Source organism: Sitodiplosis mosellana, unplaced genomic scaffold, assembly GCF_009176505.1.
Source record: "Sitodiplosis mosellana isolate CC-2019 unplaced genomic scaffold, AAFC_SMos_1.0 Smas_scaffold_30, whole genome shotgun sequence".
In the NCBI taxonomy this organism is placed as follows: domain Eukaryota; kingdom Metazoa; phylum Arthropoda; class Insecta; order Diptera; family Cecidomyiidae; genus Sitodiplosis; species Sitodiplosis mosellana.
The window spans coordinates 2,545,679-2,566,820 of record NW_022595272.1 but is presented as its reverse complement, the minus strand read 5'-3'; the positions used below and the strand labels follow the sequence as shown (position 1 = coordinate 2,566,820).

Below are 21,142 nucleotides of genomic sequence, written 5' to 3'. Positions count from 1 at the left end.
GAGAGAGAGAGAGAGAGAGAGAGAGAGAGAGAGAGAGAGAGAGAGAGAGTTGCCAACATGCATCGACAAATGGCCATCAACACACGGAAACCCAAACGCGCAAATGAAAACTAACCGACGACCGAAACAGCCGATGAAATGGAAACGATGTCAATATTTTTGTTCGTATGGCAATTGGTAAAAATGATGATTATTCGGTGAAACAATCGGCGTGTGATAGCATCTGTTTACACACACAAACATTTGCCTCGATGGCCAAACCCCGAAATAAACAAGAAGAAACCCAAAGTTAGACGCATAACATGTTGATCAGGTGTTTCACTTTCATGACGAGTGTGCAATGTGCATGGCTTGTGCAAGCACGATCAATGCCTCTGGAATTCCTATTGCAACAATCAAGAAAACGTGAATTTGAGCAACCAGAATGAGACGTGTTTGTGTTTTTTTTTTCGTTCATCGTCACCATCGCAGTGGTCATTGTCGTTCGATTTTGCCTCATTTCCAAAAGGGAAGAAAAAAAAAACAAGAGACGAAAACTGTGAAAGAAAACCCACCATTATGCATGGGTTTAAGTTTTAAAAAATAAATAATTAAATGAAAACACAATGGGATAATATGGCATTTATACGGTCTTTTTCATCATTTTTATTACGCTTCCTTTCGGGAAACACCAGCGGTGTACCATGCACGTTTACATATGCCTGAACAAATACACTGCAAGACGGCGACAAAACGGAACGGAACAGAAGCAATTGAATATTACTGCATGACAAGGTGGCTCGTATTACATACATACCACTTTTTTGTCGCAACTCGATTATGTGTTTTTCGTTTTTTTTTATCTTTCTTTCGCGCACACACACACACAGACACACACTCTCGCTCACTCTCACTTTGTGTGTAATCACTAAAACCGACGTGCGCGTCTGCATTCTCTTTTTTTCGGTTGATTTTGTTGATTTTTTTTTCTTTCATTTTAACGAGAAAAAAAAAGCGGTCTATTTGCATTCCAGGTGCCAATAAACAGGCGGTTCGGTCACTGAAACAGTTCATGAACACATTCTACGCTTCACAAATTTGTCGATCGAAAATGCGTCGGTTAATGTCTAATTCCAGCTTCGGCAATTTGCAACTTATTCACTCATTATTCATTATAATAATTAACATTGCGATGTGTGCACAAAAAGTGTAAACGCTTGAGCAAACCACATTTTTTTTCTTGCCTTCTATCGCGTAATTTGCTTGAGCATTTGAAATTTTTCGCTTGCAAATTCATATAATTTTTCAAATTTTACGCATATCGATTGAGAACACCTTTTGTGCCGTGTGATGACGAAAAAAAAAAAATGTTTTGATGTGAACCGATAAGTACGGCCTTATCGCAAACGAGTGAACTTCTTGAGTTGATAAATGAAAATTAAATGTGAATTGATCGAAGCAGAAAAAAAAAGTGAGGCACTCGAAATACGTCGTATTTAGCCTCGGCCATATGTCGTTTTTAGTCATTTGTCGAACAGATGTTCCGTTTGAAGTGAAATAGGAAAAAATTGACAAGACAAGCACTGAAACACACAAAATCGAAATAACAATTCAACAGTGATTGTAATCGTTATCATTGGAGCACCAACAACAACACAGGGGGAAAAAAATCATTGAGTAAACATTGTACGGGTTTCGGTACAAATGCACTGGAACCTGCGATCGTCGTTCACTTATCAGTCTCAAGCGATTACAAAAACAACTAACTTTTATAACATTTATTTCATAATTAAGACAGCGTGAGACGTCAACTTGGAACAATATTTTCTTTTCGAATTAAATGCAACTTCATTCTATTTATTTGGGAATCACAATTTTTATAAGCCATATGATATTAGCTCACGCTCTCCGTCATTTCTGAGTTCATTATTCTTTTGTGAAACGCGTCATTCTTCTCCAAACCTACGATTGCATCGTACAATTCATAATACTCACGTTGACAACCGCTTGATTAAGAAAATACGGTGTTTACCCGGTGTAGGTGCACTCACGAAGAGTGCAATTTCCCATCTATAATTTAATTTATCGATAAAAAAAAATCAATGATATCATTTATGACATCTCGAGATTTATATTTGATTTAATCAAAGCATTGTTTGGGGATTTGTGCTTCGGAACACAGTTCAAATCCACTTGCCATGCAAAGCAATGTGATCCAACAATGTGATCACCACATTCAAACGAACAATAAGCATTTGTTCTTTTCGCAGGAAAACATTCTCTGATCCCACCGCTGCCGAACATGAGTTGCATGTCCGAAACGCATACGATGAGAATCCATTACTGCGAGAATGTCGTGATGGCCCAAAGCATCGTTGAATGCCTATTTTCTAAATTATTGTATGTGTAGAGCGTATCTGACAGATCGAACTTTCATTTTACTCTGCACAAATCGAGAGGAAGAAAGAAAATGACCATCACAGAATCATTTGCACACGAACGTTTATTCGCAGAACATTCCAAAGGGGCTTCTGTTCCCACACATTCGCCAGCTTAATAGACGGACCACATCTTTGGTGCCTTTTTTCTTTATACATTTTAACACGGCCAATAGATGCGCGATGGTTAGTCATTCGGCGGATAAGATAATGATATACGCTGTTCGGTTTGATTTTTTTTTTTTTTTTTTTGAATGGTCCTTTACTTTCTGAATTCTCTCTCCACCCAAGCACATATGTATATCCATGCTAAACAGCAACGCTGAGGATGCATTCAAGTTATTCAAGCTTATAGGAAATGACGAGTCAAAACTAAATAAGAATTCACTCCTTTTTTGGGTTGCGTGCTTCGTTGCGATTACACACCAAACGGAATATAACGATATCAAGCAAAGTGTATAATTAAAAAAGACGTAGGCGAATCCAATGCACTGCATCGCGAGAATACGACGATCGAGAGCATGCTCTCTTTTGCAACAGAAAAATAAACATTTCTCTATCTGCCAATTTGGTCGCATTTGTGTTTATTCCGACACACTGTTTGTTTGTTCGTCTGATCGCCAATTCTGATACAAAATGTGCAAATAATAATTTGTAGCCTCATTTTTTTGTCGTAGAATTTTTTTTTCTTCAATATTTGAAACATTTTTTTTCGCAATGCACAATTTCGCAAGTATTTGGCTATTTTGTCGGCATTTCTGCAACGCTATTTCAGCCCAATTAGCATTTCTCGACCAATCAATTAAGATAATTTGACGAGATTTTTCCTTTTAATCCCACAAAATACCTGAAATAGACACTGTCCGTTCATAACAATCTTGAAATAGCTGCAAATTCAAAAATAAAATGATTGGATTTTCTTCGGGCTAATTCTATCCAAGTTAGCAATTCATTCGACTCGTGTAAAGTTCAGTTCAATTTCTAATGAGTAGGCGTAATTGAACTGTAGCACTTGACCGAAAAGTTTGAAATGTTTTTTTGCGGAAAATCATATGATTCGATTTATTTCTTAATTTTGTTTATAGCATACATGCAGGTGCCTTATTCAAATTACAGATGATAACAGACGCATATTGAGTGCACGTAGCGCTCATCCAAACCGAACGCGTGTCTGTATATATTAAAAAAATTTCGACGTTATCTTCAGTAAACAATGAGAATGAGAAAAAAGGGCTTGTAAGCCGTAAAGTGCTCAGAGAATTTACTGACGAAACTTTATCAGCGAATAAATTGTAAAGATGTGAGGTAGTAGTAAATTAGAATATTTTCCGTGTCGCAACCAGCAATTTGCTACTAAATTTAGCCGAATAGAATAAATGTTTGCCATTTGAGTTGCGCACAATAATAATGTATTTAAAGTGATAAAAATACGACCCAAGTCATATTTTTTCTCCCTTTCATGATTCAAGAGGAGAAAAAAAAACGCTTCGTTTTGTGATAAGAGATCAGTGTGTTTAGAGTTCATAACAGAAAGGCGTGCACCTGCTACAAATACAGATATGACGTCAAAACGAGAGCAATGGGACAAATTTTATCAGGCGCACATGAAAACCAGCATAGGCAATGCAACATATTCGATCGCATTTCTGGTGCTGTTGTGCTGGGCTCTCCACTCACTCATCTTAGCGTTGCCACACAAACGCTTCCGAACGGCTGAAAGTAGAAGCGGTTCGATGAAAACGAGAAAGAGAAGTGAAAGAGACACACATGCACACGTACACAGACGCGCGCGTACCGCACAGCTCAGACAATGAACACGGTTTACATTCAATGCTGAAATTGAATCGAAAATCGACTGAAGTTCAGTGTGAGTCTTGTCTTCGCCGAACACCCCAATCACATAATAATTGTGAAGCAATCACTGAAACAAACGCTCGTAAAAGCAGCAACACTACTAAATCATAATTCTGTGATTTATGGGAAGGAAAAATCGAGATAAAAGTGAAATAAATGTCTGACATTTCTACCAGGTGCACATGAAAATCAGCACGGTGCGAATGCGGATATGCGGTTCAGAGCAACTACCTCGAGTCGACGATTGTGTGCTGGCAAAACAGAGAGACTGTTGTGCTTTGCACCTATTTCACTCTCGTTTCATCGTCTCGCTGTGCTCGTATTTTCTCCGTTTCGCCCATCGATACGTTGCCATACGCTGCGTTCGCTAGCGATTGTTTCGAATATTGTGCGGTTACGTATTGCCGTCCTCGTCGCACCATCACTGTGCCAAACGAGATAGGCAACTCCAAGTCAAATTGATGTAACGCCCAATAAATTTTTAAATTTTCCAAAACATTCATGTTTTTTGTTCGGTTTTGTTTCGATGTTTCAGGTGAATAAAAAAGCGACACAGGTGCGCGAAAAGGAACAGCTAAGCTCAAGGTATGTTGTCATTAGTCAAAGCAACGCTTGCCTTGTTTCATTGATGATTTTGTGCACACGGGCAAAAGAAGCTTGAAACGGGCAAACACAACTTGTAACATGAACCATACACACACCGAACAGTCTCCATCGTAAAGCGAACGTACGAAATGGGAAAGCGGCTATAAGGAAATGAATGTAGCGCTCAAGCTGAATGAAATCACGTTTTGGCGGTGGTATCTGTCAGCTTTCTGCATTACTCGACCGACACGAATAACAGGCGCCCATAAAATGTGACATCGAAATGCATCAAGAATTCTATTTCCTTATGTACTTGCCTACCGACAAACCGGCCCGATTCAGAATCGAAAATACGAATCCAACAACTGGCCTATGATTTCTCTACTCCCAACCATTTCTTTTTTCACCTATACAATCACAATTCAACCAGGAGCACATCACCCAGCACAGAAAACACACATTTCGTTTTGCCATATCGCTTGCCGTAAAGCAAAGCAAAGCAAAGCAAGGCGGCAAACACAAGCTACGCTGTCTGTTTCGAAACGGGCATTCGCGCCACAACCAAACTGTAACAACAGCCAGTCACAACAGTACGTTTGCTGGGGAAACGACGTACTACTCGCCTATACGAATAGTCTTTCAAAACAAAACCGTGACATGAGCAGCTTTGATCGCAGTGAATTGAGCGTAAAAGGAACCAAACGAACTAATCAAAATACGTTTTTGATGCAAGAGGCGCGTCAAGTAACAGGCTAACATGAATTACCGTACGTCGCTCATTCGATTCTTTGCCTGCTTTTTACTCGCCACTCTTGACTCGCATGCATTCGATTCGAAACGCTTCTTCTACTCCTAATACCAACCGACTACCGATACAGAAAAAAATAGAGGGAACAGGCGTACAATATAGCGAACGACGTATTTTTCTGAAAATGTTTGATATTTTCCCTTTTTTCTTTATTTAAATCGACAATTCTTTTATGATTTACGTTTGAATTACCTTTTTTCGATTGTTTAAATAAATTATAAGTGGTTGGTTATCTGGAGAAGAAAATATTGAAATTTCGAATATTTGTCCGGCGACGCACAACCAACATGATGGAATTGTAGTCTGTTTGTTAATGAATGAACACCGAATGTCACAGAACATTCGATGAGCAATTGTGTGCAGAGGCACGACAGAACGAGACAAACATATGCATTGAGCGTTGTGCTGTTTCATCAAAATCGTTTTACGTAAAGGAAAACATGGATGAAATTCATGACTAAAATTACGATCCAGGGCAGTTGTCTTTAAAATTGATGTTAACTACTCTTTCAATATTGGAAAACACTTTGAAAGATTATGAATTATTAACAAAAATATTGAAAATTCATTACTTTTCGGTCCATATAGTAGTGCTATCTATGGAGAATATTTTGAAACATACATTTTCAAACTTTTTCTGTTGAACTAGAACTCACTTCATTTTTTTTTCAAAGAAAATTGATCAATTTTCGAAAAAGAAAAACGTATTTATACTCAACAAACCGAAATAAAACTCCAAAATTAGTAAAATTCTCAACAGAAAAATATATATATTCAAGATTTGGTATAATAAAAATAAATTCAACATCAATTGTTGTACTTAACAGTCATTAAATAAAATAATTCTCTTTCGTTTGTTGTGTAAGTGATAGAAAAAAAAATGTATGGTCGAAATTCAAGAATTCAAACTACCAAAGATTCCGTGATGGAATGCGTTAGAAAAATGATACTCATAAAAATTAATCACTTCCAACAATAAACAAAGAAATGTCTTTATTTGACCCATCGACTTTTGAAGTTGCCGGCCAAAAAAGTGAGCGCTTCGGCTGCGTCCAGCTCTTCTTTCTGATGAATGCTGGTAATATTAGTTTCAGCTAGATACTGGTCCTGGTATTCGTCTTGTTTGGCACACATCCTTTGAAATAAATGACAAAGAAGAATCGGTTTCGAATTGCAATTTAAAAACATTGGACCGGTTTTGATGGATGCTCACTTTTTTGAATCCCATTCGATGTAGTTATTCTTTTCAGGCGTAAACTTAGCTGCACTTTCAAGCCATTTCGATAATTCAAGCCCACACTTGCCTTTGTTATCCTGTGTACTGTCTAGACTTTGTAAATACTTTTCCATGATTTGATTTTTGTATTTCGGATTGGGAAAGCAATTGGCCTGTTGCTGCTTCAACGCCACTTCCATTTGTTCGTTGCTTGCTTTCATATGAATCACAGAATCACCGTTATTGTTGTTTGTCGTCGAGCTTACCTGTGAATCAACCCAGAATTTTGTTCGAGCAAACTGTTAAGCCATGAAAGTCAATTTCATTCAAAGGAATCCGAGAGAATTGAATGCGCTTTTCGTTTGGTTTACCTGATAACATTGTTCGTTTGAAAGGTCGGTGGCATCGCTTTTAGCATCCGCATTCGATTGACCTAAGTGTTCAATCTTCTCATGATTGTTGTCTGAATTTTTGTACGTGGGTTTCACATAAACGTCCTGATCAAATCGAAGGAAACTATTGAAATACATTGCGGATTGCGGTGAATTTCCGGCCATTCGATTGGCATTAGCGATTTTGTTGCCAATGTATTCGTTGCGACGCTCTTCGTCTTCCCAAATACTGTCGCTCGAACAAATACTGAACTGTTCCACATTTCCACGGGCATTGGTGTTATAGTTTTTTATCAAATTACCCCATGTGTTCTTCTGTGGTTCTTTGCCAGCATTTTTAAGTTTTCGTCGCCAATTCGCAAACCAATTGCAAATCTGAAACAAATCCACTTTTAATGCGATTATGCGAATAAAATGGTGAGTTAATCGGTTTATACCTGAATATAGGTTAATCCAGTTTTTTGAGCTAATGATTTCTTCTCCTCTCGGCTTGGATATGGATTTTCTCGTCGTCGCACCAACCAATCCTTGAGCATTCGCTTGATCTCAGGTGTGAACAGACGCTTAACTGGCCGATTTAGATCACCGGAGACAGGTGTCCAGGATCTTCTGAAATAAAAAAAGTAACATCAACTAAATCCAATCGTTACATGCATCATAAATTCTTTTGTGAACCAAAGCATGAGAAAGAAACAATGCTGATGTTTATAACGGTTCAAGGGATTTCAACATTTTCGATTGTTCGAGGTGTCAGTTGGATGTTAACTTCAAAGGCAAATAAAACAATTAACAAATTAATTACATGCAAGTTTTGCATTGAAAAAAAAAAACAACACGCTCACACACTTGCACGCCCGAAACGAACCTACTATGCATTCTACTTCTTATGGGACGCGTACCCTTATCCATTTCTATAAAGACACAGAAAAAAAAGAGAGATTATTTTGTATGTGAAAAGGAAAAAACAGAAGAAAATGCGATAAAAAAAACACAACTTGTAAAACAGCTTCATTTGTGGTGTCTAAAAATATGCGCACAAAAAAACACGATTTCTATAGTACACGGGCGTTCGGTTCTCAACGTTTCTGCTTTCGCTGAGAGCGATGAGACTCGATCTTGTCACCACATATGTGCGCGACGACATTTTCTCATTTTCGTTTGAGATTGCAAAAAACAATAATTTCATGTCCCCCGCGTTTATACGTAATCGAATCAATGTTTTTCTTTTGTGTCGTCGTCGTTGATTCGCGCGAACGTACAACGATTTGGATATGAAATTTCTATATGAGTGTGTTATTTCGTGAGCCTTGCTACAATTTGATTAGTATATGCGTTGAGTTTTATAAGCTCAAAACAAGGCAGCGAATGCAAATTTACAATGATGTTATCAATTTATAGAGATTACGAGATGAAAATGATGAGAAGAAACGGAAAATTCCGAAGGAGAAGAAAAAAATTTGGACCATTTTCATGGCATCCTATTTTTTGCTCGTAATTTGTGATTAGGAAGAAATGTTGATCAATTCAGTTGGCCAAATAATGAAATTCGATGTCATTGATCATGCGCAAAAGGATGATTTCGAGAAGGAAAAAAATTGCACAAATCATCTATGACCTTTGTCGTCCATTTTTTTTTTTGTCTCTGAAGGAAAACTCAACTTTTCAACACCAATGCGAATTTCACGAAAGAAAAAATAATAAAAATAAACTATTTTCTAGATTTGAATCATTGGAATGCCACAAAAAGTGTTCCTTTTCATTCGCACCGAAAATACGAAGCATCACAACAAATTGAAGAAACAATTAAGAGCAACGAAAAGGAAAAGAAAAAAAAATTGTAAAACAAACACCTCCAACTTACTTAATTTTATCATTAAATTAGCACAGCCGAAAATAAACTAGTTTCTTATTGAATTAATTTTAAAATAAACACAATAACACACGACGCTACTATTCGACCACTGGGTATCTTTCTCCTTCTCTCTCTCTTTGTGCCAGCCACTACCAGTAGAAAAATAACTACCGTTACTGGACTTTATTTTCTATTTTTGACCTGCCAAACACCACAAAGCGTACAATTCTTGTTTTCACATCCAAATATTATTTTATTTTTCTTCTTCTTCGTTTTATTTTCTTTTCTTTTTGTTCGGTTTGTTGTTGTTGATTCGCTTAAATTATTCAGGCGAATTTGTGCTTGGTACACTGTGTTTTGCACGCGACATGGATTAGAATCGACTGAAAGGCGAGAAAAAATTGCACATACCTTAAATACTGAATGAAAATGAGCCAAAGAATAAGAAACACTTAAAATAAACACGAATATTGTCACGATGAATGTTGTTGGGAAAACATGTTAGGATGTCACAGCGTATCACACACAGACACACACACACACCACGCCGCTCTGTGTTCGTATCACATCGCTAACCGACCATATGATAACATCGGTCGAGAACAAAAGTCGCATATAAATTGTTATCCTTTATAATCCATTCGGTAGTGTTTGTAGAATGCGAACAAACGCGATTTTTCACGATGCTTTGTGTCATCCAATTTGTGGTCCGTTTTCCCTCTCTTTCTTTCTCCGTCGATTGTGTTTTCCTTTTATTTATTTAGATCGTCCACTGAAACCTTGTCAATCCTATGCTTCGTTTATTTTTCTTGTTTTCAAGACATTGAACGATGTTTTTCTTTCTAAATTGCGACTATGATCAAAATAAAACATGACTGAGGAAAAAAAAAACCTAAAGCTTTTCCATTTGAATTTCACGGCGATCGTTGATTTGTTTTCAACAATAATCATTTTTTTTTTTGGCTGATTCTTCAAACAAACGGCAGTTCGGGTGGAATCGTTAATTGCCGACGACAAAAACAGAGTGTTTTTTTTTATTTTTACATGCAAGTGGTTATTCGAGTCTCACATTCAACAAATGTGTCGGTCACGATTTGATATCGCCACTCAGCGTTCGACTTCCGAACGGAACAACGAACGAACTGAAATCCGATTCTGCCGATCCTGTGTGCATGTGTAAATGTGTGTTTCAATATAAATTTCCCTGATTTCAATGCTATTTATAAATTTCGAGGAAAAAGAGAAAACGAAGAAAAAACTAGTCAGATCATTAAAAAAAATGTGTGTTTCATGTCAAAACGCTTAATAGCTTCTGTAATCAATTTGTTATGTTTTTTATTCACTATTTAGTTCATTTCATCTGTAAACAAGGTACATTCGATTTCTTAACTTATGTGGATTTGTCAGTCGTCGTATTATTCGATTTATCAACGTTGGTCGTGCTGGTGCCGGTGTTTGCATTTTTCAATGCATCCGCGTGTGCGTCAAGCATGTACGCAAAATTACTTTGATGTGCTTGCAGATGATTTGTTAGTTGACCGCCAACCGAATTCATTGTCGCCACAAATTGAGCTCGTACCGTTGTCAAATCTGGCAGCTTAGCATAGTTTTCCAATTCATTTCGGCTCATGTATCGATCGCCCAGTGTACCCGCCAGCAGAATGACTTTTGGTGTTTTTTTCAGCACCGCTAACGCATCGTTTACATTCCATTCGTCACTGAATAGCATGCAACTGTATGGTGTATCCATTAGCAACGGTAACATTGCGTTGAATTTAGTATCCCCTATTGCTCCTTTAATGATTTTTCGTGACATAATTTTCGTCTTAATATTCTTCTTGTGCATGGCCACTTTGAAATTGAAAAACTCAAATCCATCCATCGAATTCTTGTGGCAAATCAAAATCATTTTTGCCGAATCGAAAAAACTGAACAACTCTTTGGCCAAGATACCTTCATATGGATGCAAAACATTCTGTTCTCTGTGCTGTTTCTCCAATTGTTGCAGTGCCAATTTTTCCTGGCATAAATCGATGGCTGTTCGACGCGGGTATACCGGCTCTGTGACCGCATTGAACAATTTACGAGTGTAATGTGGCGGACGTGGTCTTTGTATATTTATTTTGCTCCCGTATCGTTTACATTGCACCAAGATGTTTTCACTGTGCAGCAAACCTGAAATTTAGAAAAATAAACATTGTTGTTAAATTTTTGCTTCATTCAATTGCTTATTCAGGCGTTTTCTACTTCTCTAGTGTCAATTTCAATTGAGTATCGTTCGGTAACAATTTTTTTTGGTTAAGTTGAGTTTGATTTAAACACAAAAAATCTAAAAATTTCTAACCAAACCAAACCAAATATTCTTTGAAACCAACTCACCCTGCTTGAGTAATGCACTCATTTTTGCCGATGAATCACACTATTTACAGTGGTTTTTAATTGAAAATGAAATTTATTGCAAATTTTATTGTGTGTTCTTAAAAAAACCTCTATTGACATATCCAAATGCGAATGTCAAAACATGCTGCTCCATAGAGCTGTCATTCAAATACAGTGTGCGGTCTTTTGAATTGACATGACATTTGCGGTTTCACATCTACTTGAAATAAAACTTCCGCAAATCGTAAAAATTCAAACAACTATTTCAATTTATTTCTTTTGACCCACTTTGATGATATTTGAAAAGAAAAAAATTAAAATCATTTCCAAACAATTGAATTTTAATCGTTTTCCGATTGTGTTTGATCGATGAGCATCGAACGCATCCATTTGGCAAAACATTTACGGGTGTGTCGCTGTACGCACAGGGAATGGCAACACTGTTCTTACATTTCCTTTTGGCGAATCAGTTTTGGAGAAGTCATCGAACAATTCAGACGCAATATAGCAGCAGCACAGTAGCTTATTCATAAACTATATGAAAAGAATTTTTTTTTTTTTAGATTCATGCAAATCGTACATAATCGACACCATTTACGATTCCATTGGAAAATTATTTAATGATAAAGAAAGAAAATAAACTGAAAATAAAATTTAAGCAATTTAGCTTAACGAACTGACCATATATATATATAAAAAAAAAACATTTTTAACAAGAAAAAGAAATATATATTGAGAGTGTTTTCAATGTCGATTGATTTTGTGAAAGTGATTACGGGTAATCAAAAGTGAAGGTCTCCGCCATTTTGGTTTTTTCTATACGACAAAAGAAAAAAAAAATTTGTCTTTCTGAACTACCAAGACCTACTTGAATGCCATAAATATCAGAAAAATTCTGTATGGCTTTTATTTGAATGTGAATGAATTTTCAGTAGGTTGAAACGAAAATGGTATGTTTTTTCTTCCAAAAATAAAATATCTTCCAAATCTGTTTAGCGTTTTCATTTATTCTGGCCATAGAAAAAAAAAAAACATATATATTTGTTTGTGTGCATTCGACGTACGATTTACATAATTGCCTAATACGACTGTACTATATTTCCTGTTGCTTTACGCTCTTTGTTTGACTGCGAACGTCTAATGAACAACTGATGGACTAGATTTGATAGATTTTTGTTTCTCGTGTGTTTGTGTAGTAGATTGATTGAATGGAAAAGACCAAAATGCTTTTAATGGGTGTGTTTTGAGCGCACTTCCCACATAATTCACTATTCTGTACGAATGCAAAGTCAAATGTTCCTCTAATCAGTTGTCAGTACTTCAGATTACCTCTTGCAACCGAAAAAAAAAATATCACCTTATTTGTTATTCAGAATTTGTCGAGTGAAGCAATACGTGGCAGTTTTTATTATTTTTTGTTCCGCTGTTTTTTTTTCCTTTCAATTGACGAACATTTTTGGCAGCAGTTTTAAAACAGTGTTTTTTCAATGTTACAGCCAAGGATTGATCCAGTGAAATTATTATCTTGCATTGGTGTACTTTTATCGCCAAATGGAGGAATTCGTAGTGCGACCGAAGTTAAAAGACTCGCCGGGTAAATATAAATTTTTTTTTTCTTTCATCATTTTCGGTTTTGATTATCTAACTGTAAAACGCTCAAATTACTTTTTTTTTTCTTCAAAAAACTAATCTTCAACAAATTGCGTCACGTTTTTTCCTTCTTCGACATTTAGGTTAATGAGCAAATACTCAAAGAAGCTCGTCTCAAAATGCATTTATATTCAAATTCTGAAGTGTACCGAAACGGAATTACTGGGACAATTCATGGGTTGCGGTGGATGGCCGTTGGTGCATTCATGGCTGGCGGATGGAATCGATTCGAAAAATTGGCCTTTAGTGCAGGAGCTATTGGAACTGTTGCTCTTGTGTCCGGTTGATGTTCCGCGATTACAAAGCAACTCTGCACCCAAACTGGTCAAAGGTCTATCGCGCGAAGAGGAAAATGAAGGTAATATATTTTTTTTTCTCGATAAATTAGCAAAACCATTTTAAAAAGTGAAAAAAAAAAGAAACGAAAACAGTGATAGAATAAGGAAAATTCAAATAATTTTTCATACAAAAATGACTAACGTGTGACATTTGTGTGTTTCTATCATTATTTTCCCACAGGTGTTCGCATATTGGCAACGAGACTCGTTGAGCAGTGGCTTAAGATAGCGAGAGGCGAAATCTCTAGTCAAAATTCAATTGTATTTAATAAAGAAAACCTTCTTGATCCTCAGACTCAAATTATTGTTAAGCCGGTTCAAATGTTTAGTGATCAGAGCTTAGACAGTGCAGGCGATTTGAATACTGTAGATAGTAGCTTGTGTGAGTCTCAAATAAACGATAATGATGTGACTGATTGTGCGAATGATCTAGGTGAAGCTGATGAAAGTGAAGGCTTAGTTTTCAAATTTACTATGAAAGATGGCAAACAAACGCTGGCCAAAATAAGCGATACATCGCCCAAAAAGAATGGCAGCCAACGTCTGGCCGATACGTTAAAAGATTCCGATTCGGATGAGCGGTCGTCAAAGTCGCGCAGCGACAAATCAAAAGATGACAAAAACGGTAAAGACCGTGAAAAGAGCAAAGACCATCACAAGAAATCCAGTTCTTCATCATCGCATCGAAGCTCAAGCAGCAACAAATCGTCATCGTCATCGTCATCATCGAAGCACAACAGCAGCAGTAGTAGTTCAAAATCATCGAGCAGCCATAGTAAACCCCACAAAAGTAGTTCGTCATCTTCGACGAGCGGTCACAAGAGCAGCTCATCGAGCAGTAGTCGTGACAAAGATAGACACAAATCGTCATCGAAATCTTCTAGCTCTTCGGGTTCAAGTAGCTCGAAAGATAAAAATTCGGAATCGTCCAAGACCCAAGCCGAAAAAGACAAAGACACTTTGGCGAAAATTCAACCAAAAACACTTGAAAAACTAGGAAAAATCCCGAAGAAAACCACATCTTCCGACGGATCAACGGATCCGACGAAGAAAGCAACCACCGAAACCTCAGTGCCCGCCAAGAAGAAATCGATTTCAATTGAAGTGCGTAAAGATGTTGAAAATCGACCGAAAACGGTTAAAACCTATAACAAACAATTCAGAAGTCATGGATTGGCCGAAGAAGCTCCACCACCACCATCTCGCAAAGATCTTAAGAAACCAGCGTCTGTGCTTACAAATGGAATACCAATCGTTGCAAAACGATCCCTATCACCGATCAACCACACCGTCAAAGAACTCGAAAAGAAAATCAAACTGTCATCGCCAACTGTGGACAAACCGGGAGCGATCAAGCTCATTCCAGCGAAACCGAAACGTAAGTATCTCAATGAATGTGAACCAACTAATCGGTACTTGTATTGTATCTATTCTCAGGTCGTGATGATCGTGTGCATTATGTGAAAAGGCATTGTGATCGATGCACTGCAATGGATTGCGTTCGCGCACAGGCCAAACAATTTTTTATGGCTGAGATATAAGTATACGACCTCCTTTTATACCTTTAATAATACACCAAAACCAAAAACAAACAAACAAATGCTACAGATCAACTATATTATTACTCTTTTTTGATTTGAATATCTTAACATGCATTCAAAATATATAGCGACATATTTACGTTTTAAATAAACTTTCAACTTCCCCCTATACAGAATGTGCCATTTTGCTCCGGCTCTTTTGCCCGCAATTTTGTCACAGAAAGAGAAAAAAAAAACGATAATAATAATACTGAAAAAATCAAATAAAGGTTGAAATAAAAAGTACAAGTGAAACTGATAGAAAGCCTCAAGACTAGGGCCGCAACGGCCACGAAACAGCAAGCATGTAACGAATCGGAAAAATCGCAAGTCCAAACGTTAAAACTTTGTGGAAAAAAGAAATTCTGTCAATTTTTTGCATGGAATGAACACACACAAAACTTAAGCAAGCAAGCAACAAGTTCTTTTACTACTCTTTACTCAATGCCATTGCAGAGGTAAGAGAGCATATCTATGTGTATATTGATGTGTGTTTTGAACTGCTGAAAACAACATATGCTTTCAATTCCAAAATTGAATTAACGGGCCGCTAAAATGCTGTTACTGAGATAGAGACAATTCATCGTTTGCGGTTGAGTGGTGATTGCGACCCTAGCCGATGGCGTGTGTTCATCATTCTTAGGCTATAAATTTGTTAGTAGTTTAGTCAATGCAAAGTAATAAGGTGTTTAGAAGAAACAAAAATGAAAATAAACAAACAAGATCACACACCACGTGTGGAATTGTACTTGGCACTGATCACATTTACGTATACATACATAATAATTGGTTGTTGGGCTATCGAAGTTTTTATTATAGCAAAAGAATGCATGTCTCTCTCTGTGTGTTTTTTTTTTTGGCAACAACAACGTGAAATCAATCTATAATATTGTTGAAACGTGAAACCGAGCTATCATTCTATCCATTCAGTCGCAGCCAATGCGATGTACGTGAACTAAACGAGCTATATTGAGCTGAATCCATCTTCAGATACAAATTGTGCCTCTCTGTCTATCTGTGTGTATATCCCGAGGCAACAATTGTTCTGTGTGAATAACAACAATACTGAATAGTTCAACTGATCCGTGTCGAAAGCGTGCCTCTTTCCAAGATTTGGCCGTTACACCATAAGAACGATGACGCTATACACATATATTAATTATTCATTTATGTTTTTTTCGCATTTCGATGCGACATTTCGTTCTATGATGTAACGGTTAAACCATTCAAATTGGCGCTTGTCTCAATTTTTTCGATTTTTTATAAACATTCGGCTTAAGAATATTCGAAATAAAATTCTGATGACATTTCATTTGTGATTTTGAAATTGTTGTCAGATTGTTTACCATAGCCCCATCCTTTGCACTCTGTATATATGGTTGATCGAACGCGTTATAAACGTACCGTTTTGTTTTTATTAAAGCAACAAACCGTCATCCCAACTAATCATTAATCATTCGTGGTGTATCAGCGTGGCTGAATGGTAAACAAAATAACATAACAATTCGTTGAATTGGATTTATTCCGAAATTTATGGGTTCGTTATCATTTCTCGGGGGAAAATTCGCATGTGAAAATGATAGCAAGTGTTTATTCAATGGGTTTTCCAGTCATTTAATAATTCACCGATCGGTTTCACTGATGTAATCAAACACAAAAATCCAAACAACGTACAAATAAGCCAACAAGTACAGGAATATAAACATACAAAGAGTGCTGAACACTTTTGTCGCCCTTTTCTTACTTTCATTTTTGAATATTATGCCAACATCCTTGCATACACTTTGCAGCGTTAAAAACTGATAGGGACTCAAAAGTCATGCTGCGTAAAAAGTTCCAACGATGATTCATCGAATAAACGCACATGAAATCTGGCGAAAGCTTTGAAGCCGTTAAGTTATTCTCGCCTTTTATGACGTTGAGCATAGCTTTAGTCAGTTGTTGATGTTTTAACATCAAAATAAAATTATTTTTTATTTGTCGATGAAATAATCGAAAACATACTAATTATAGTAATCGTAACGATTTTATATGCGTTCAACTTCTGCCATGCCCAGAAATAATTGCCGTTTTTATTTTATCGGAAAATCGCCTTACGTCGGTGAATGTGACGAATGAAAGCAAATCTTAGATGTAATCAATTTTTTTGTACTTTTTTTCAGGCGATCGATATAAACAATATCTTTTCACATAGCTGCGTCATCACACCACATCAAGCTGCCTCGAAATATCGAGATTTTTTTTTTTTAACGAATATTTTCACAAGATTTTCACATTTTTCGATTTCGATAAATATTAATCGTTGAATTTTGGTTTATATTTTTTTTGTATTTTTAGCATCGGTATTGATTGAATCAGACATGTTTATGGATGCAATGACAGCGGCGACCACCAAAAAAGAGGTGCGAAAGCGTAAGCGAATCACAAGTGCAAAAGAGTCGGAAATTGTCGGCGATAATAAGACAACAGCACCGAAAGACAGCAAAGATGCGGCCAAAGCTGTGACAGCCGCTCCATTGCGATTCTATCAAGACACGTTAGAAGAGAGTGAAAATAAAGAGGATACCAAATTAGACGCAGCCAAAAGAGAAACGGACGGTTCAGACGATGGCGAGACGAAGGAAAAGAAACTCAAAACGGAAGACGATTCAAGTGAAGAGCAAACTGTTGAACAAAAATCGGTGGAAGCCACAATTGAATCGCCCGAAGAGCCGGTTGAAGAAGTGAAACGTGAACCAGGACCGGGTTGTGGCCCAGACGGTCCACCAGGTGTTTTAACGATTCATCGACGCAAAGGCCCAAAGAAAACGTTACGATGGAAACCACAAGAATCTCTCGAAGAAGTGCGATTCTTCGAATTGGATGAAACGGAACGGGTGAATGTGACCAAAACATTTGTCGATATGAAGCAAATTGAACGTGTCAACGAGCGTGAAGCATTTAAGATTGGGCGAAAGGGTATCGCTGACGATGTGATGACGGAACAAATAGCATGGGCACCACTGATTTTGGTCGACGATGTGCCCGAACATGAAGTGAAGAGCAAAGAACGCGAAGTGCAGGCCGAACGTGAAAAAACGTGCCTCAACACAATTTACTTTAACCGAGCAATGATCCCAGACAGTCCACTTGAACCAGATGTGATTGCATTCCAAAATATTGAACCACCAACCATACCTCTCTACGATATTACCGGAAATACGGACGCCATACATGATTACACCAATATGCCTTGGCCCGAGGCGAAAGGATCACCGCCGCACCAAGCTGGCAATCTCGACGATTTGAATGGCATTTCAAACTTTGGTACATTCAGTCAATTCAACAACATGAATTGGCCAGCACAAAATATAATGGGCATTCGACCGCCACAAATCGGTCTCATGATTCCACCGGACGCAATCAACCCGATCAACATGAATCCGATTCACGCATTCAATACACCCACAATGGCACCGATGATGGGACAATTGCCACCAAATAATATGGCATTTATGAACAATTTCGCACAAGGTATGCCACCGATGATGCCCGACAATCGCGCCAATCGCGGAAACAATTGGTTCGGTGGCAACAATAATGTCGCTAACAATAATTGGCAAGCTCAAGGTCCGAACAACAACCAAAACAACAACAACAACAACAACAATACACGACAGAATTGGGTTTCGAATCGTAGAATATGCAAGCAATTTCAACGTGGCTTTTGTAGGCACGGGAAAAATTGTAAATTTTTACATCCCGGCGAAAATGGACCGAAATTTTAGTGTAATTTTTTAGCATTTAAGTGAAACATACCACAAAAGCGGCGAAAAAAAAACACAATTTTGTAAAAAGAAAAAAACACAAGTGTTTAAATACATGAAACCAATATGTATTCGTTCATGTTAAATTGTTAAAATAACGTAACATATTATTTTATAGCCGATACCTTTTAAGATCGATCTAAGAGATAGAAAAAAAAAACTGAATTTTAAAATGAAAAATAACAATAACCCGAATTATACAAAACGCAATGAAGTGAAATGGTTTGTTTTTCTCTTTCTTTCTTTCTTTCTGATTAGTTGTGTAACCCTTTTATTCGGTCTTTTGATCATCTTCGTCTTCTTCACATGCTTTTGATATATTGTCCAGCTTTCGGATGATTACGGCGAAAATTCCGAGTACAGCAAAACTAAAACCCAATGGAATCGCAGACGCTCTTATCCAGGCATACAAACTGGAAGATATAAATGGTTTTGGATTATTTGAACAAATATTTCTTTAGGTTATTTGACTGAATACGGCAACTCACTCATATGGATTATCGCTGATATAATAGTATGAGGAGAACATTGGCTCATCCCTGCAACTAATTACAACGGCATCTTTCAGTGGTTTTCGGTTTTCATCTGTTGCCAACTAAAATTCGGAACTCATTAGTACTATCTCGATAATTTATTGAAACTTTTCTTTGTTTTTCACTTTTTCAATTAAATGAACATAAGCCGCTCCATTTACGACTTTTCCAAAAATCGTATGCTTTCCATTCAGCCATGGCGATTCCATTGTTGTGATATAAAATTGACAGCCATTCTTATTGGGCCCGCTATTGGCCATTCCAATAAAACCTGGGCCGGTGTGTCTAACTGTCAAATTCTCATCTTCAAAGTGCTTGCCATAAATGCTCAATGAGCCTCGACCATCACCAGATACAATATCACCACCTAATCAAAAACAATTTTGATGGCTTATGAAAAATATAATCACAGAAAATCTTTGCCTAGTTTGAAAAAGCTGTAATTTTCTTCGTAATAGTTTAAGTTCTTGTTTACTTTGCTACTAAAATCACCTTGAATTATGAATTTGTCGATAACGCGATGGAATTTTGTGCCGTTGTAGGATTTTCCATTGATGCCTTTGATACAAATCGTTCGGAAATTTTCGACAGTTTTTGGTGAATCATCTCCAAACAGCCCGATGGTAATAGTTCCAATGGGCTTGTTATCCACGGATATATCCATGCTAACTTGTGAAGTCACTTTGAAATGGGCCGCATGAACCTAATTTTTTTTTCATCATAAAATATCTTCGAATTATCTTGTTTCTTGTGGAACAAACCAGTTTTATTTAGCCCTTACCATGCTTACTGCAGCAAAGACAAATATTACAATTTCACGAATCATTTTGTATAAATGGAATTTGAGGGAAAAAAATACTTGATAATTTGTCTATGTTTTAACGCTATCGTATTCAAAAGTTAAAAGAAAACTGAAAACAGTGAACATACGATGCACGAACGATGTTCATTTGGAAGCCGTTAGCTATAGGGTGAAGTTTGTATTCATTGTTGGTATGTCTTGATTTAGTGAGGAACTCAATTGTATATTTAGTGTTCGATGGAACAGTTTCACCCTGCAGAAACCATAGAAAACCGTCACAAAAGATTAAGTATACTTTTAGCATATTCAACGACGTAAAACCATTGACGAATCGATATTTGAATTTCACAATATGCGGCGATAGGAAATCAGTTTACATATACTAGCCTTGCTTTGCTTTGGTTATGAAGTAATGACGATGAATTTAAATCTCTGGTAATCTTCATTCTGATAGAAGACAGTTTTTCAGCATACATTGGTGAAATAGTAACATTGTACGTTTCTTTCTGAAAATGATAATGTCTCGATTTACATACACGAACGGCAAAAATTGGATTACAAGTAGTAAAATGCAGCAAAAGAGGAACACAATTAAAGGTCAGTCGAAATAAAAAGAGCGCTTGAAATTAGATTTTGATTAAATTTTCAACATGTCTAAGTCTTTATTTGAGTCTTTGTAACAGTCCTAAGAATAAAGTAAAGGTAATATCATCAGTTGTATTAGGCTAGATTTTAAAGATTTTTTTTTTCTTTCGGATATGCACATTTTTTCGATTTATTTATTTTTTTCGAAAAGAAATCTAATCGTATAAAGTTCGATTCTTTATTGATTCTGTTGGTAACCCAAAAAGACTTTGAAAAAAAAAAAACCATCGGCTCAAGTTGATTTTTACTTGTAGTAAATGGATAAAAATCTTCGCTTGATCGTTA

At 36.9% G+C, this 21,142-nt stretch overlaps 4 protein-coding genes across 9 annotated transcripts; 1 reads left to right on the top strand and 3 right to left on the bottom strand.

Annotated features, from left to right (window-relative positions):
* Positions 1-6,424: 6,424 nt before the first annotated feature.
* LOC129569376 (homeobox protein Mohawk) lies at positions 6,425-9,612 on the bottom strand. 4 transcript variants are annotated; one of them, XM_055448159.1, is made up of 6 exons: positions 9,134-9,612; positions 8,138-8,183; positions 7,710-7,878; positions 7,252-7,647; positions 6,878-7,179; positions 6,425-6,799 (listed from the first exon to the last, which is right to left on the bottom strand). In XM_055448159.1, exons 1-6 carry the CDS (start codon positions 9,144-9,146, stop codon positions 6,658-6,660), a joined length of 1,068 nt encoding a protein of 355 aa, XP_055304134.1. In that variant the 5' UTR covers positions 9,147-9,612; the 3' UTR covers positions 6,425-6,657. The 4 variants fall into 4 exon arrangements, with proteins under 4 accessions (XP_055304134.1, XP_055304133.1, XP_055304135.1 ...); XM_055448158.1 differs by having other exon boundaries at positions 7,710-7,881; positions 9,134-9,611; XM_055448160.1 differs by having other exon boundaries at positions 6,426-6,799; positions 6,878-7,146; positions 7,710-7,881; positions 9,134-9,600.
* Positions 9,613-10,434: 822 nt separating this feature from the next.
* On the bottom strand, positions 10,435-11,637 carry LOC129569377 (39S ribosomal protein L10, mitochondrial). Its single transcript, XM_055448163.1, has 2 exons — positions 11,504-11,637; positions 10,435-11,299 (listed from the first exon to the last, which is right to left on the bottom strand). The coding sequence occupies exons 1-2, from the start codon at positions 11,523-11,525 to the stop codon at positions 10,515-10,517; spliced, it is 807 nt and encodes a 268-aa protein (XP_055304138.1). The 5' UTR covers positions 11,526-11,637; the 3' UTR covers positions 10,435-10,514.
* Positions 11,638-11,895: 258 nt separating this feature from the next.
* LOC129569374 (serine/threonine-protein phosphatase 1 regulatory subunit 10) lies at positions 11,896-19,097 on the top strand. Of its 3 annotated transcripts, none has more exons than XM_055448154.1 (5): positions 11,896-12,453; positions 13,000-13,097; positions 13,237-13,511; positions 13,673-14,869; positions 17,409-19,097. In XM_055448154.1, exons 1-5 carry the CDS (start codon positions 12,451-12,453, stop codon positions 18,836-18,838), a joined length of 3,003 nt encoding a protein of 1,000 aa, XP_055304129.1. In that variant the 5' UTR covers positions 11,896-12,450; the 3' UTR covers positions 18,839-19,097. The 3 variants fall into 3 exon arrangements, with proteins under 3 accessions (XP_055304129.1, XP_055304128.1, XP_055304130.1); XM_055448155.1 differs by lacking the exon at positions 11,896-12,453 and adding an exon at positions 12,796-12,814; XM_055448153.1 differs by lacking the exon at positions 11,896-12,453 and having other exon boundaries at positions 12,673-13,097.
* Positions 19,098-19,148: 51 nt separating this feature from the next.
* On the bottom strand, positions 19,149-20,299 carry LOC129569375 (peptidyl-prolyl cis-trans isomerase, rhodopsin-specific isozyme). The gene is made up of 5 exons (XM_055448156.1): positions 20,192-20,299; positions 19,903-20,113; positions 19,536-19,777; positions 19,366-19,472; positions 19,149-19,290 (listed from the first exon to the last, which is right to left on the bottom strand). Exons 1-5 carry the CDS (start codon positions 20,234-20,236, stop codon positions 19,149-19,151), a joined length of 747 nt encoding a protein of 248 aa, XP_055304131.1. The 5' UTR covers positions 20,237-20,299.
* Positions 20,300-21,142: the final 843 nt, after the last annotated feature.